This window comes from Pelmatolapia mariae, linkage group LG20 (genome assembly GCF_036321145.2).
Source record: "Pelmatolapia mariae isolate MD_Pm_ZW linkage group LG20, Pm_UMD_F_2, whole genome shotgun sequence".
Lineage (NCBI taxonomy): Eukaryota > Metazoa > Chordata > Actinopteri > Cichliformes > Cichlidae > Pelmatolapia > Pelmatolapia mariae.
In genome coordinates this window covers 31,597,811-31,615,118 of record NC_086244.1, presented here as the reverse complement: position 1 = coordinate 31,615,118, position 17,308 = coordinate 31,597,811, and the positions used below count along the sequence as shown (strand labels likewise).

The window sequence follows — 17,308 nt, the reverse complement described above, 5'->3', positions numbered from 1 at the left end:
AAGCTCCGCCCACCACGCTGACCGTTTTGCATGTTGCGTGTTGAGGTAGGTCTGCTTATTCTGCTTCACGTCCTCTTTTCCGTTGCGTTTGTCATTAAACTATTCCAGCACCGGCTCAGGTCCAATTAAGTGTCGCATGTGTGAAGTTATACTGAGTATTTTCCGTGTCCTTGTGTGCTGTTTAAGGTCCAGACGACGACTGTGAGCTCTGACCACTCGTTAGCGGTCAATAGGTAAACCTAAACAAACGTAGAGCTTATAAGCAGCCCCGCTACGACCATCGCCAGGTCTCTAAATCATTTAAATGTAACATTTCGACGCTATTTTTTTAATGAATTATATTAAAGCATAAATGTATCAACTAATGTAACTAGATGTATGGACTTAGATGCTGGTAAGTTAGCGGTTGCGAAACTGAGTTTTCATCTCAAAGTTTCAATCAGAATGACTTAAAAGTAGAGTATGGACATTAGCAAAGGCGTACAGACTGCTAGACAGCGGTTGCTTTGTTAGTCAATACTTGCTGACATTTACGACTCTTGGTTTACTGATATGACTGCCGTGACCTAGATATCACTCTCTGCCTCGGTCCGATTGGGAAAACTGCACATTGTTTTCTCAAGAAACAACACGGAACAGTCCTCAGACCACACATTCACCAGAAACACACGTTGCAATTCCAGGTCTGTTGAACTAAATTCATGTGCGCTCAGCCACAAACAACAGGTGTGCTTTTCCTGTGAACAAAATTCGTTTTTTATGACTTTAATCAGACTGAATAACAAAGGCAGGCAGCAGAAGGCCTTACTGCTGTAGAAACACAGGAGTTCTAATGTGACAGAGAATTAGAGTTTAACTTTTGACATGCTGCACTTGATGCAAGTTAAGTTAACCTAAGTACTGAGTGTCTAGTTGTTCCTAGTTATTCATTTAACTGCTGTCAGTTTCACAACTATCAGTTGGGCATTTCAAAGGAAAGGAGTGGCATAAGTCATATTAGATGAATAATTATTTAGTCTTTTCAAGGCCAATAGAGAGAGACAGATATTTTATCCTTCGGCCTTTAGTTAACTTGTGCTGTGGATGAAAGAAACATGTTACATGCTGAATAACAGAATAATTATTTATTTATTTTTATCTTCAGTCCTTGTAGTGGACATCGAGTCTTCCTTGATGACAGAATGAAGTGATGTGATGTGGACATCATGCTCCTTGCTATATCACCTCTCTCTTATATAGAATCACAATATTTAAGAGAGTTGTGCAGAAATGCAGACACATACTACATTTCATTCTTTTCATCAGAGTTTCAGTTTTAGACATTTCCAAGCTCACCCCTTCTGATTTGTCTTCAAATATGTGTTGTGATTTCCAGTGAATAAGGAAAACAGGATGTTGTCTTTGACCACACGGAGCCTAACTGGAGCCCAAAGGGCTGTGACTTGGAGACAGGGAAGATTTATAAGGGACTGCGGGTGCTTCTTTACCAGTGTGCCTGAATGCCGCTTTGTCCCCAAGACCAGAAAGATGGGTCCCTCCTCTTCCCCGAGCTCATCCTTCTCCAGCCATTACAGATGCTTCACTGTCTCATCTTCTCAGTGGACCTCTGCATCGTCACCTACAGCCGATCAGAAAACACCATCTTACAGTTATGTCATTATTGGGGCGGGATCCGCTGGTTGCGTCCTCGCTAACCGCCTCACAGAAGACGCCCAGGAGTCTGCGCTGCTGCTCGAGGCTGGCCCTAAGGACAGGTGGTTAGGCAGCTTGCGACTCTCATGGAAAATCCACATGCCAGCTGCCCTGATCTACAACCTCTGCGATGACAAGTACTTTGATTGATCTGTTTTGTTATTCGAGTCATTAAATGTTTTAGTTCAGATTTATAAAAACAGAGACATTTGCCTTAGTGCATGACATTTAATATTACACGCTAAAGGGTTTCTAAATTAGCTCAGTGTGTAGCAAGCAGACCTTTGACCTTTAACCTACATCTCAGTTGTTTAAATGTGAACAATGAAATAGCATTACAATATTACAGCACTTTTACACGTGCAAAAACAGTCCAGTATTGGCCTAACATTAATAGCCCAGCATTCTGATACCAGTAATAATAACATTGTATAAACTGTTATTAACCTAATATTCTGACTTGTTGCTATCTCATTTCATTTTTGCTCAGGTATAACTGGTTCTACCACACTTTACCTCAAGCCAACATGGACAATCGGGTAATGTACTGGCCGAGGGGCCGCGTCTGGGGAGGGTCCTCTTCACTCAATGCGATGGTGTACATCCGCGGGCATGCTGAAGATTATAACCGCTGGCAAAGAGAGGGTGCAGATGGCTGGGATTATGAGCATTGTCTGCCTTATTTTAGGAAAGCTCAGTGTCATGAGCTGGGAGAAAACAGGTAACTAATACAAATATATACTGGGCATTTTTACCACTGCTTTTCCAGTATCTTTTTATGTATGATCACAGGATTTTTCACTTGTGCGGCAGTGCTGTTTTCTCTGTCCCGCTAACCCAGGCTTTAAAATCTCAAATATGTCACAAGACAGTTTTTTCCTTGTATATAAATGCACAGCACTGCATTGAATTCTTTTGCAGAACCCACCTACACCGAGCATCACGCATATCTAGACTGGCTGTCTCTAATCTAATTTCTAAGTAAGAACGTGAGAAACCAGGAAATACATCAGTCAAAAAAAGGGTCACAGCTCACAGTTTAAAACTATTATGTGCAAACAGAAATTTGAGGCACTGTGTGATATATTTGATACAATATAAAATGTGTCATTTCATGAAAGCAAACAATGAAATAAATGTCAGCGATGATGAGATGATGATGAGACTGCCTATGAGAAATTCGTTGGAAACTGTTCAGTACAACCACAGTGACAAGGTGACAACCACAGGAAATGTACCAAAAACAAACACTGGGAGACTACAAAGACTTTACCCAAGTATTTACAAGGATGACTTTGTGGAGGAAGGACTTTGGCATGCTTAACTGAGAACTGAGAACTGAGATCTGAATGATGAAGATGACTGTTAGAGTAAAACTGAAATGTTTAAATGACCTGTAAAGGAAGAAGTATAATCACTGTGTTTGATAATATGGTACAGAAACATAGAAGAACACTTAAATTTAAGTGTAGCAATTATGGAACACCTTCTCAGTTATTGGATTGCATATATCCAACAGTAAAGAAAAGAGAATTATTAATATTGTTTGCATGCCTAAACTACATGACTTCCTTTGAAAACAATTGAAACTGCTCTCTCTGTCTCTCTCTGTTTTAATGTTTTTGCTCTATATTGTAGATACCGAGGCGGCAGCGGACCTCTTCAGGTATCCAGAGGGAAAACCAACCATCTCCTTCATAAGGCTTTTATTGAGGCGGGGCGACAGGCAGGATATCCATTCACTGATGACATGAATGGATACCAACAGGAAGGCGTGGGCTGGATGGACATGACCATTTATAAAGGTTCTAAATGCTAAATGCTACAGAATTTATAGATAATTAATAGGGTTAGTTACAGGTAAAGTGCCACAAACCTTTTCTGGTGAAATGTTTTCGAGTGGCAGAATCAGACATCTGATCTCAGTCTGATTTAGCTCCAAAGGTTAAAATATCAATACTACAGTCTAAATATCAGGAGAGCAAATCAATATGCTTTCAGATGTGTGGCCTTTAAAAAAGGAAGGGCTTAATTTCTTGGATGAAAAATGTGTGTTTGTCGTTGACCACAATGTGTTTTTGAACCTCTGAGCACAAGTCACTGTGTGTTCATAGAACTACTTAACCAACTCTAAATAGATCTGAAACTTAGGCCCATTAAGAAAGTAGTTACTGTCGTACGTCATATGGAATAATTCCTGAGGTCGCAGAAGAGAAACTATGTTACTGGTCAAATACGTTTGAGTACTGTTTAATTCTTGATCTAATCTTTACATACTTTCACTGTCTAAATCTATCAAGGGAAGAGGTGGAGCACTGCCAGTGCTTACCTGAGACCAGCCCTGGGTCGACCCAATCTGAAGGCGGAGGTGCGATGTCTGACCACTAAAATCCTGTTTGATGGCAACCGTGCTGTGGGGGTGGAATACATTCAAAATGGACAAAAGAAAAAGGCAAGGAGGATAGATGTTAGAAGATTAACTAATGGATCATAAAATGAAATTAATTGAAACACTGAATTATGATTTATATCCTGAATTTGGCCCTTTACAGTGATTTTTCTATTGTCTGTTCAGGTGTTTGCAGAAAAAGAAGTGATAGTCAGCGGAGGAGCCATCAATTCCCCTCAGCTTCTCATGCTATCTGGGATTGGAAATGCAGATGACTTGAAACAGCTTGGCATCCCTGTGATTCAACACTTACCAGGTGTGTTGTGTATGTGAAGAACGTCCTTGTAGCCTACTTTAAAGAACTACAAAAATTAGAAAGTTTTCCAACTGATGCTTGTGTGACTTCAGACGATCATCTCTTCGGTGCTTACTGTCAGACCACTTTGCCTTCCTCCTCTCTCAGGTGTCGGTAATAACCTGCAGGATCACTTGGAGCTGTATGTCCAGCAGCAGTGTACTCAGCCCATCACCCTGTACAAAGCCCAGAAACCTTTCCACATGGTCAAGATAGGCCTCGAGTGGCTCACCATGTTTACTGGTAACCAAGTCACCTGCACATTTATAACGGGACAATCTCCCAAATGTTTTATAGAATTAGCGAGAGTTTCTGTCCTTGTATCACTTTTAGATGAAGATGTCTCCAAACTGCCATTTCACTCATCTAAAATGCTTGTTCATCAGAAAATATCATTGAAAAGAAACCAGAGAGTTAATATAAACCCTTTAACTTTCATTTAGATTTCAGCTATATTAATGATTATACACAATTATTGTGCAGATGTTAAATATTAAACTGTTTTCACTGGGCACACAGCCGTGTAAGGAATGTATCAGCCTGCAGCACTGCCTCTTTCTAAACTACAGCTGGCATTGACACAGTATATAGAAGAATTTCTCACAGTTTTAATAATGGTGACTCACAGGAAATGTGACATGAGGTGTTTTATTGGTGATCCTGGTAAATTATATTTACAGTCTGGTTCCTGGTTGTTGGAGAAAGTCAGCTAAGATAGTCGAAAGAACTTTCACTACCAGAAAAAAAGCTCATCAATCACATAACACCAGTGGCATTTCTTGTAAATAGACACGTCTGACTAATAAAGAGTACAATCATTTCACTAACCACATCAATCTCCCACAAGGTTATGGAGCAACAGCCCACATGGAAAGCGGAGGATTTATTCGTAGTCGTCCCAAAGTAGCGCACCCCGACATCCAATTTCACTTTCTGCCCTCACAAGTCATTGACCACGGACGAGTCGCCTCCAAAATAGAGGCTTATCAGGTGAGTAAAGCTTGTTTTTGCAAAACCGTGACTTCTTAATGCTGGTGTAGAGGGCATGCTTATGTTTTTTAAGCATTCTATAGAAATGTGTAGAAACATGAAGTCAAGTAAACAGCCCAAGGCATGAATTGCAGCGCATAGAGTATGCCCAGTCTTGTATACAATGAAACATTTATACCTGCGGATACTCACACAATCCAAAGGAAGCAGAGGAGTATTTACAGGCGTGCATATGTTCCATGGAAACAAAAACAGAAGCGCCATGAGTTTTCCAGGAAATTCTGTGCAGGGAACCTTTCACCCTTATTTATAGCCTCTTTTCCAGAGAAGTGCACCTGAAATGAAATCACTCACTCTTTCTTTTTCTTTGTCTTCTACTTAAACGGTGCAAAAGGCGCGGCCTTTTATTTCTTTTTACTTTAATTAATAGTGTCATACATCTGTAAATTAGAATTGGATCATTTTATACTATTTATATTTTATATTGGATAATTTTGAAATTTTCATTGTTTGAATAATTGAGACCTTTTGTATCTGTTTCTTTGTGGAACAAAGAAATAAAATAACCTGGAGTTTCAGCTCATCTCAGGGTTTATGAACTCAGATGTGTTAGCTAAACCTGCTCCCTAGAAAAGGCCCATATCTCAAGTTGCATCAGTTTTTTTCCTCATTTGAAAAATGACAGTGGCCTCAGTTTTACCACATCAAAAATGAGCACTTATGATGGTGTATTTACTAGGGATGTGCACCGCCACTAGTCTACTACTACTAGTACTAGTTACTAGTTGGTACGAGACTTAAGTTGTTCAGTCTGTTCAAATTTTAATTCATGCCCAGTGCCTGTAAATTATTGTGTACTAAATGTTATGTAGCTATCTGGCACGAGATGGCGCTTCGTCATTGAGAAATGCCATAAATCTGTTAATCTATGGTTCATCTTTTTGTTAACACTAATGAGCTTTCTCTGAAAGTTGAGTTCTGCCTTAGTGATAGGGTGAGTAGTTCAGTCAATTGAGAGTGATTCAGAGTAGAGCCACTACTCCTCCACATCGAAAATAGATGGCCAAGGCCGTCACCTCCTGGGTAAGGTGTTCCAACCATGCATGTCCTACCGGGAGAAGGCCCTGGTGCACTCCAGGACATCCTGGAGATATTACGTTTATAGGCTGGCTTGGGAAAGGCTTGATGTTTCCCCCGGAGGAGGAGGTGGCAAGAGGGAGGTTTGGGCTTCCCTGCTGCTGTCCCGCTCACCCGACTTCAGATAAGCAGAAGAAAATGGGTGGATGATTTATTGTTTTTATTATTTTTAATTTTTAGAACTTTTACTGAAGTGGGTGTCATGAATTTTCAAAGAGCAACGTGCCACACTTTACGATCACAATTTATTCATTTTCCAGATGTTAACTTGTTGTATTTTAGTACTACGTAAACATCTGTTATAGTTACATGTTTTCATATCATATATAACATCGGTTTAGTTTAGGTGTTTTTCTCCTTCATTGTCTGGAGTGTAACGTGTAGTGTTGATAATGCACAATGCGAGGTGCCGCACAGCATGATTCGCTATTTAAGAATGTCATAAATGATTTAAACGCCTTTCTTATCTGTTTTTGACATTTTCCACCAAACGGTTGTTAAATTAAACTTAATATTTGAGTGTTCCTTAGTTTTAGAATAGCTGGTTAGTCTACTTTTTTTCCACGGTTATTCGAGTAAGAAATAAGTCGCCAGGAACAGCCCTAGAATTTAGTGTTTTGAGGTTTTCTCTTGGACAAAATAACTTAAAAAGCTAAAAAGCCTTTATCATGTAAAAAGCTTGGGTTTACAAACTAGGATTAATGAAATTCAGCAGTGCTGTTTTAGTTAGCTCGGTTAGCAGTGACAGTTTTACTCATGCTGGTGTTGTAGGTTCATGTTGGACCAATGAGGAGCACCAGTACAGGCTGGCTGAAGCTGAAGAGCACCAACCCCCTGGACCACCCAATCATTCAGCCAAACTATCTCACCACAGGTCTGGATGTATTTGATATTTCCTTTAAATTTCCCCCTTAAAAAAAATATCTATACTCTTTTTTTTGAACAATGACAGTATTTTGACATGTTTGTAGTTATTGTTGCAGTATTGAAGTCCCTCTCCATCAACTTTTACCTCAGCAGCTTGCAGACTTTTGAGTTAAAACAAAGTTGCTCTGGCACGTTCTTATATAAGCTTTTTCTGGTTTTGATTTCCTCTCCTCTCAGATATTGACGTGTGGGAGTTCAGGCAGTGTGTCAAACTCTCCAGAGAGATTTTCGCCCAGAAGGCCTTTGACCCCTTTCGTGGTCCTGAAGTCCTGCCTGGTCCTCAGGTCCAATCCGATGCAGACATCGATGCTTTTGTCCGCCAAAAGGCAGACACTGCCTACCATCCATCCTGCACATGCAAGATGGGCTCACCCTCTGACCCGATGGTGGTGGTTGACTCAAACGCACATGTTCTGGGCCTGGAGAAGCTTCGTGTGATCGACGCCTCGATCATGCCCAGCATTGTCAGTGGAAACCTGAATGCTCCAACCATCATGATGGCAGAGAAGGCTGCTGATATTATCAGAGGTCGCCCTGCACTCGTTGACTCGGGGGTTCCTGTGTACCAGCCTCCAACACTTGACACGCAGAGATAAAGAGAGAGGTGTACAGCTTATCTGTGAGTTAGAAAAGTCCCTCAATAGAGTCAGTTATTAGGCAAAAACAGCAGTAAATCACAAGCTATATGTTCGATTAGGAGCTTATCAATTTATCTCTGAGCTGATATTGTGAATTATTACCGTGGGAACATTCCTGGCCTAACACACATATTTAGGACCATAAACACTTCACATCTGTCTCACACTGCCATTGGGGTGGAACAGTACTTATTCAAATTGCAAAATCACTGTGGTTATGACAGGAAATGTGTCTAATGTGTGGCTTCTCACTTAGCAAACAATTTACCAGACTGCCTCATCGTGCATTTCAGTAAAAATGCTCTGAAATGTATACATCTTAAACATGAAGTAATTACCCAAGATTACAAACTAGTATCCAGCATCACATTAAAAATTGCAAAACAGCTTTAAAAAACTAAAGAAACTTAAATATTTCAAGATATGAGCTTCTGATGAAAATCTGTTTCCACGGCACTGCTTTTCAGAAAAAAAACAATCTTATCAGCCATCATCTAATGTGGCTGAGAGCTGCAGTCAGCAGCTGGAGCAAACTGTAGACTTTAGAATAACTGGCCTCAGCAGCTCGCTCCTGTCTGCTCAGACCAGATCAGAGGTTGGCAGCCTTTGGCTGTGACATTCCTCTTCCTTCCTGAAAACTTGCAGGTTCAACAGTTTGATAAAATCTTTTTTTGTTGTTTTTGTCCCCCCGCACACATGAACATGAACATGAAGGCAATAAAGTGATTCGCTTTCACTTTAGGTTTCCCACAATTTAGCCAGTTTTTATAGCAGTTTCTACAGCTACAGCTTTACCATCAACATCTGCAGAAAACATTCGGTTTTGTTACTCTGTTGGCGTGACAACAGAGCATTGAATAGGCAGGATGAAAGAAACAAACTTTTTTCTTTTGCACATCTAAACAGACTTGTCACTAAACAGACTTGTTTAGTGACAACTGTGGGAAAGGATCATACGTTGTTTACAAAAAAGACTTGTAAGTGAAGTGATATTGTAAACTGGACCAAACCCTGATTCAAGCTTGGAAAAGAAACTATTATAATCAGACTTGTAGCGATTACACTACCAATGCACGCGTCTCTAGATTTAACAGACAGTTAAAGGAGCAGACCTCCTAAATGCTGTCAATGCATCTGTAAAACTCATCTCAGTTGATTTGTTTGATTCATGCTATGTGCCAAATTTGAGTCCTCGAGCTTCATAACTCACAGCTTTTGCACCGCTCAGTCAGCCTGACAGCGGTTTAGTCTAAACAGTAATTCATGCAAAATGTTTTAACACTATGTTTACACACACTAAGAACTTTGAAACTAAAAATCTTCAGTGTCACTTTTATAAGCAGCTTTTTTTCTGATTGTGTTGTGAATTTTTTAAAACTATGCTTTTTGTTTTTAATGTAACTGTAATATCATTGTTGCCTATGAGATCACGATTACATTCTGATTTGTATTAATTCATGTATATGTTGCACATGGCTACAGTGTGTTTCAGTTTGGTCCAGCTTGAACTGACACACACCGGTGCTGAGATTTTAGACTTTGAGTGAATAATCAGTGTGTATTAGCAGCTATAATGAAAGCACTAACATAAATTATAAGTATGTCTTATTAAGCTTTGCACTACATCATAAAGAACTTCATCACTGTGACAATTATGGTTTATATTATAATGCAGTACTGTCTAACATGATGTGAATGTTTAAATCATCCGTCTTTATGAAGGGAAACTTACTGTGAACACCGTCAAAGGCTTTCTGTTGTTTTTCTGTGCTGACACTAAACAAAGCCTCCTGACCTTGTTCTTGTGTCTTTATTCAGTGTTCGTTACAAAAAATCAGCAGGTTCATTGTCATTCCAGGCAAAACTTCAAATATGCAAAAAAGGGCTTCTCTTTTTATTGGTACAAAACTTATAAGGTACTAGTACTTATGCTACAAAGTAGAGATAGAGCTATTCTTGTTTGCTTTTTTTAAATTTTCATACAACTGGATAGAAAGCAGAGATCTTCAAGTTAATCGTGTACTTTTTACAAACGCTGTACAGATTTTATACATCATTGTCACTTTATAGACATCTGTAAAGCAGTGGAACAGTACAAAAAAATAAAGCTGCGTTGCACAACAAAGCTTTGCAGTCCTTGTCATTTTATCTCATGTGATAAATCATTTGGGTAGTTGCACTAGTAATAATCTCCACGTGACTGTTGTTGTCTCAAGTTTCTCGCATGTGAGCCGCAGGGTAAATCTGAACTGTTTGGAGTCGTGCGCTTTTGACAGATTATATTCCTAAGCAGGTGGCTTCCAGTCAAGAAGCTCTCGTAAGTGATTTAAAGCATAACTGAATGCCTTGGGGAGTGGAGTTGGGTGGTTTTCAATAAAAAACAAAAGTCTCACATAGAAGCCAGCATGTTCACCTCAGACTTTTTATGGCTTCTTGAAAATCAAACCAGTGTTGAATCTGGTACTTTTCTTTAATCTTTTTAATGTTGGGTACAAACATTTCAGTTCGGCAGTAGATCTCGTGTCAATCAAACACTGATTTTTACTAAAGATTTGGTGGTTCATCATTCATTACTATGGACTTTTGGACAACAAATCATGATCGCTGCCAATAAAGAAAAAAAATCACACATAAATGTTTCCGAATACTACTTTTGTGCAAATGCAGCGTTACCAGAGTTTCCCTGACATGTTAACCAACAGGCCCGGAGAGTTACAGAGGTAATAAGATTTTTTTCAAAGTCTACATTAAAAACAATTTACTTGCAGTTAAAAAATGCATATGTCTCATTTATCAGCTGTATTGGCCACTTAAACCTGTATGAGGCTCTTCTAAAGTGAAGAGGAAAGAGTGCATTTGCAGTCCATCTGAACAATAGTCCAGATAGCAGCTTGTATCCTGCTTGTACATCTGTACAACTATATCTACATCATCAGAACGTCCAATAGCAAATACCGGCACCAGATTTAGACCCTTTAGTCAACTTTTAGTCACAATAAATAAATAAATAAACTTCAGTAATTTTGGTAACAAAAAACATTTGACGCATCTGAGTATGGACGAGTGTTCTCTATTATGTCCAGACTATCTCTCCAACTCATAAATGGAATACGTAGTAGAGTGGAGAGAGAGTCTCTACACTCAGAGAACCAGGGTTACAATGTAACCAAGCATTCCCTTGTTTTGGTTTTAAAGGAGCCCTTTGATTGTACAGAACAAATTGCCCTTACAGCAGTATTTAGAGTAAGAAAAAAAGAAAGATTGCCTAGCCATGACTCGGTGTGTTGTTTTTTGCTTAAATTAATCTGAAGGTTATTATAGTTGGCAGTGGGAGACAAACACCCGTTAGTGGTGCAGAAACGCTTTACTACTTTTTTTCCCCCAGTTGTGCTCTTTGTCTTGACAAAAACAACTCCAACAGATAAAAGGCAACAGCAGTCATTTCATTACAAGAGCAAATATACTGACATAGTATATTGTCAGGCAATCCAGTAAATAGTCGCCCCTTATGTAGACACCTGTATGGTCTTATTCATTCCATTGCAAAAACAAGCACGCTTGACAGGATTTTCTACTTCCCGGCAGCTCAGCTGGTGTGAGACTTGTGGGAACTAAAGAAGAGTTTTGCAGCTGTGGAGGGAATAAACGGTTTACTTGATGTGTCATCTGTGACACAAAGAAACTCTGGTGGTCTTTGCTTTTACTTTTGTTTCACCTTCAAGAACTGTCAAAGATAAGTTCATGCTGTCAGCAAGTAATTATTTTTAAAACATGAGTAGTCCGGGTCTCATGCACTAGTTTTACACAAGAGACTCATGAGTCTGTTGAGCCACATCACACAGAAACCTCAGAGATTATCTACTGTTGCTGATCTCAGAGTGATTCAGGGGGAATAGTGATTCAAGGTACTGTACATCATTGCATATCTGAGTAAAGGGCTTAACAAAGAAAACTCAGTCTCCAAAGTTAAGGATCATCATGGGCAGTGAGTGACACACAGCAGTGAGTGACACACAGCATCCTAATATTCCTTTATTTTTAGGGTGTGTAGCTTGATCAAACTCCTTGAATGTAGCACTGCTGTTGGTGTAAAGGGAGGACTTAAGAGAATGCGTCCGCGATTACATGAAGAAAGAGGATATGCCTGAGGACAAAGACTTGTTGTTTTTTTCCCTACTGATATGTGATTTCCTTTTCAAGTCAAAAACAGAGACATAGCCAAGCTTAGCCCTGAAATCCTGAACTGTGAACCCAGAGAAGTTTAAGTGATCAAGACTACCACGAAAAAAACTGTTTCTGTCAAGTTTTTTTTTTTTTTTTTTACTCTAAATCGAGTCACGAAGGTAATAATGTAATGTGAACAACCAGTGTTTGCTAACATGACCAATAAAAGGTTTAAAATCACACATTATTTATATACATGGATCTGGCAACGAAATACAGGGAAGCTTGGAATGGCTGGACAACCATACGCTGACCTGGCGCTGGTGTTTGTTTGTTTTTTCAGACATCTAAACTGGAACATTAGTTAGTTAAATGCTTTGGAAATTTTTCTAAAATTGTTTTAATAAAATCAGCTTCTGTGGGGAAAAACAAAATCATGCACTGCAATCTAAAAATGATTAAAACGGTCGAACACTTTTTGTTTTTTTGGCTCTTTATATATCGAGTAAACAGTTTAGATTTATTTTAGAACAATGCAGCTGGACAGACCCATTATCGCCTTGAACTGAAGCTGATTACGATGATCCCGAAAATCTGTGTTAGAAAACCTACATTTGAGTTTTTCCTGCTGTAAGAAACCGGTGTAACAATAAAGAAAAACTCCATTTAGAGGTTTAAATTCACACTAGATGGCAGACTGGTTGGCAGGCAGATTTGATTCCCTCTGGTTTGCTAAATTTTCCATAAACCCAACCATTTCTTCATCATTTCTTAAGAGAAAACAAGGCACTTTGCTCTCTTATCCATCTGTGTTTTACACGTTTTCATTATTGCATGATGCACTTGAATAGAGGTGTCCCCTCACCGTAGAACAGTAGTAAAAATTCAATTGAAAAAATCCTAAATATATCCCAGTGTGAGCTGCTGTTATAGTGAGGTGATGCATATCATCTCATCTGTTAGGTCCTCCTCACATTTCACAGCCACATATGGCTCCTCATCGCTGTAGTCACGGATGCTGTGGTCCCTAATATTTGCACTGGCATGCGAATCCGAGCCAACGCTCTCTTTCCTCCAGGTGTTGCCATTACCCATGGTCCCATTCAGCAGGTTACTGGCGGCACTCTCCATTTCATCGATGGTCATTTCGCAGGCGTCTGCAATCTCCTGTTTAGTTGCTGACACAAATTTAGGGTCCCTGGCGTATTTCCCCAAACCTTCAGAAATCAGCACCTGGGGAGAGCAGTTGGGAGATAATTAAAGCTGAAACCATGAAGTGGAAAAAGTGATCTTCAGCAAAACATGCAGGAATCAATGCTTTGCATTTGCATTGGATTTATCCTGCTCATATTTTCTGTTTTATATACATCTGTTTGGAAGGAACAGCCAATCAGAAGAAAGTTGGTATAAAGGCTAAAAAAATGCTAAATCACCTTGTTGTTTTGGACAGTGGATGAACTGAAGGACAAGACTTTAATTAATTAAAGGATTAATTTTTAATTAAATTAGGGCAGCACGGTGGTTAGCACTGTTGCCGCACACACAAGTCCTGAGTTCAATTCCACCATCAGGCCGGGGTCTTTCTGTGTGGAGTTTGCATGTTCTCCCCGTGTTTGCGTGGGTTCTCTCCGGGTACTCCGGCTTCCTCCCAAATACATGCAGTTTGTGGGGATAGGTTAATGGATTAATCCAAATTGCTTATAGGTGTGAATGCGGGAGTGAATGTGAGCGCGAATGGTTATCTGTCTCTGTGTGTTAGCCCTGCGACAAGCTGGCGACCTGTCCAGGGTGTACCCCGCCTCTCGCCCTATGACAGCTGGGATCGGCTCCAGCGCCCCCCGCAACCCTGAAAAGGATAAGCGGAAGCGAATGGATGGATGGATTAATCTGAACAGATAATCAAGGTAAGCTACTCTAGTAGAGAACACAAACTGTGATATGGCCCTGGAAATAAGCATAATCGGTCTGCTTAAAGTTCTTGATTATGTGACATGACATTCAGATGGATTCTTTGAAATTTAAACTTTTCAACCTTTATTTGTCACTGCAGAGTATTTTTGGCATTTAGTGTACAAGATGTAACCAAACAGTTGTGCCTCAGTGCCTGTAAAGCAAGCCTTTTAAAATCTGGCAGTCATCCTGGTGTTACAGGACTCCTGTGTTTAGAGATGTGGAAATGTGGGAAATCACCTAAAAATATCCAAAGATGCTACTATCAAGAACCACACATTCTGGGTCTTACAGATAGTATTCATTTAGCTGCAAATAGATGACCTCTGCAACATCCTGTTGACTTGGAAAATGAATGCTTCACTGACAGAAGCATTGCTCATCACGCTTCCCAACTTGAGTTAGCTGCCTGGACATGCAGCCATATTTGTTTTTAATAAAGGTAATTATGAAAATGTTTTTCATTTTGACATAGTGGAAACGTTGACGTGTACATCACAAATGAGTCAGAACAATAATGAGTCAGTTCAAGAATGAAAACTTCAAGAAAGAAAACTGCTCAAAAACATTTAGGGGACACTTTGAAAACATGTCCAACCTCAATGGGGAAAACATCATGCTGCATATCTATACTGATATAGACTGTGTAATCAGTTAGAACCAAAGGATGACAAATCACTTGATGCAAGTGAAAATGATCATACTACAGAGAACAAAATTCAAAGACACCCTGAAATTCAAAGTGAAAAAATGGTCCATTTTGCTGGAATTTCATTGTAGTCACTTAAAATGGTACTCAGTAGTTTGTTTGGCCCCCATCTGCTTGTATGCATGCCTGAAAACATCCTAATGAGACGTGAATGGTGTCCTGTGGAATCTCCACCCAGATCTGATCCAGGACATCACTGAGCTCCTGGAGAGTCTGCGATGCACGCTAGCTGAATCGGACGGACCAAAACATGATGTCCCAGAAGTGCTATATTTGAATTAACTCAGGCGAGTGTAGCGTGCAGGAGCTGCAAACATACTCTCACCTCATGAAGCCGAGTATTGTTTTGCGCCAGGAGAAGCTCAGTATCCACTGCACCAGTGTAGGGTCTGACAGTGGGTCCAAGGATTTCATCGCGATACCTAATGGCAGTCAGGGTGCATTCGTCTAACCTGTAGAAGGCTGTGCATCCCTCCATAGAGAAGCCTTCTCAGACCATCACTGAAGGACTACCAAACCAGTGATGCAGAACGATGTTACAGGCAGCATATTATTCTCCACGGGTTCTCCAGACCCTTTCACATCCATCACATGTGGTCAGAGTTACCTCCTCTCATCCGTGAAAAGCACACGGTGCCACTGGTGGACCTGCCAATTCTGGTATTCTATGGCAAATGCCAAGCAGTGAGCACAGAGTCCAATAGAAGACATCGTGCTTTCAGGCCACCCTCATGAAGTCTGTTAATGATTGTTTGGTCAGAGACATTCAAACCAGTGGCCTGCTGAAGGTCATTTTGTAGCTCAGGCAGTACTCATCCTGTACCTCCTTGCACAAAAGAGCAGATACCCTTCCTGATGATGGGTTAAGGTCCTTCTACAGCCTTATGTCCTCCACGCTCTCGAGACTGCTAGAACACACAGTAAATCTTATGGCATTGGCACGTTTCAATGTGTCACCCTAGAGGAGCTGGACTACCTTTGGAACCTCTGTAGGGTCCAGGTATCACCTCATAATAACAGTAGTGACACTGAGTCTAGCTAAAGGCAAAACTAAAAAGATGAGGAGGGAAAAATGTCAGTGGTCTTCACCTATAAAACACCAAAGCAGCTGAAACTGATGAAAAACCCCTTTTGCTACTTAACTGACCAGATCAATATTCTGTATGTTGAATTGGCTTGATGCTACACTTTGATTAAAAAGTTTTACTTTCAACTTTTTTGAGCAGTGTATAAATGAAATATCACCAGATCTCTTATCCTAATTTGTGAGGGTCTGTGGATTAAAAAAAAAGCACGGTAACAACAACAGAGCATTTGTTATGTACTCACAGCTTCCACCAGACTGTTGGCACTGCCTCTCTTTTGCAGGCAGTGCGAGCAGCACTCTGCGGGTAAATGCAGACGTGACGGAGAATGGCTTTGGCTGGGAGGGCCATCCTGACTATCTGTGTACCATGAACTCCTCTTCACTGCTCCAGGGATGCTGGCCACACTGCCAGGACTGCGCCAATCCACCTATGCACACAAACATATACATATATATATGCTTATATATTGGTGTACCAGTGGTTTGGTGGGGTTTTTTTTGCCAAGAACAACTCAATAATGAGACCTGTATGAGTGGCGTGTAACTGGGCGAGAAGTCACGGCTAACTGGGGAGGCAGGAGGTGTGGCCCACGAGCGCATGGACCTTGTGGGAGAAAGACGGTGAATTTTGCTTGCGTCGAGACCGGCCACCGCCATCACCTGTGAGTGATTGAGAGAGTAGATAAAAAACAAAACAAAAACAAAACAACAGTTTTTAGAGGTGCCATTCCTTCATCATCACAATATTAATGCCCAGAAAAAGGTGTAGGTACCTGTTGCTGCATCAGGTGTAGTGGAAGAGCTGTGCATGATGGAGAAGGAGGAGCATCATCTTCACTACTTCTTCTCCGAAGACACTCAAAGCTGAATGTTGGTCTGTTGGAGGCTGAGAGGACACAGAAAACAGTAATGATTAATGCAATCATTCATCATAAATCCACAGACATTTATAGACAACTGCAACTGTTGCAATGACATGTTTTCTTTTATGCTTATCATGCAAACTGCTAAATGACCATAATAGGTCCTTTCTATGCTTATCAGTGCAACAGTTTCCAGTTAACTGTTCTGCTCTACATTTTATTGCTTGACTGTGAGGCATCAGCTGGTATTCTTATTCTAAGGAAAGAAGGCTATTTTCTAGGGTATGAAAAACTAATTAAACAAAAAAACAAACAAAAAACCTCAAGATTTGATAAACCAGTGCGCACCTGCATTGCTTTAACCAGAGCGCTCACGCTCTGGTTAAAGCAATGCAGTGATATGCTTC

At 40.3% G+C, this 17,308-nt stretch overlaps 2 protein-coding genes across 16 annotated transcripts in view; one reads left to right on the top strand and one right to left on the bottom strand.

The window, feature by feature from the left end:
- Positions 1-13: 13 nt before the first annotated feature.
- On the top strand, positions 14-12,729 carry chdh (choline dehydrogenase). 3 transcript variants are annotated; one of them, XM_063465175.1, is made up of 10 exons: positions 14-45; positions 1,376-1,829; positions 2,183-2,413; positions 3,331-3,497; positions 3,993-4,144; positions 4,268-4,397; positions 4,545-4,679; positions 5,284-5,426; positions 7,335-7,437; positions 7,668-12,729. In XM_063465175.1, the coding sequence occupies exons 2-10, from the start codon at positions 1,393-1,395 to the stop codon at positions 8,084-8,086; spliced, it is 1,917 nt and encodes a 638-aa protein (XP_063321245.1). In that variant the 5' UTR covers positions 14-45; positions 1,376-1,392; the 3' UTR covers positions 8,087-12,729. The 3 variants fall into 3 exon arrangements, with proteins under 3 accessions (XP_063321245.1, XP_063321244.1, XP_063321246.1); XM_063465174.1 differs by lacking the exon at positions 14-45 and adding an exon at positions 108-233; XM_063465176.1 differs by lacking the exon at positions 14-45 and adding an exon at positions 586-683.
- Positions 10,002-17,308, bottom strand: part of cacna1db (calcium channel, voltage-dependent, L type, alpha 1D subunit, b) — a 92,465-nt gene continuing 85,158 nt past the window's right edge. For all 13 annotated transcript variants that reach the window (XM_063465164.1, XM_063465160.1, XM_063465161.1 and 10 more), the window contains 4 exons: positions 16,812-16,924; positions 16,564-16,698; positions 16,281-16,466; positions 10,002-13,525 (listed from right to left, as the gene is read on the bottom strand). In XM_063465164.1, the coding sequence (XP_063321234.1) occupies positions 13,220-13,525; positions 16,281-16,466; positions 16,564-16,698; positions 16,812-16,924 (740 nt within the window). In that variant the 3' untranslated portion in view covers positions 10,002-13,219. The remainder of the gene's footprint in view (positions 13,526-16,280; positions 16,467-16,563; positions 16,699-16,811; positions 16,925-17,308) is intronic.

Coding starts and splice junctions, on each gene's coding strand:
- chdh (XM_063465175.1), top strand. CDS start 1,393: ATGTTGTCTTTGACCACACGGAGCCTAACTGGAGCCCAAAGGGCTGTG. Junction 4,398..4,544: donor TGTGATTCAACACTTACCAG/GTGTGTTGTGTA, acceptor CTCCTCTCTCAG/GTGTCGGTAATAACCTGCAG. Junction 5,427..7,334: donor CCAAAATAGAGGCTTATCAG/GTGAGTAAAGCT, acceptor CTGGTGTTGTAG/GTTCATGTTGGACCAATGAG.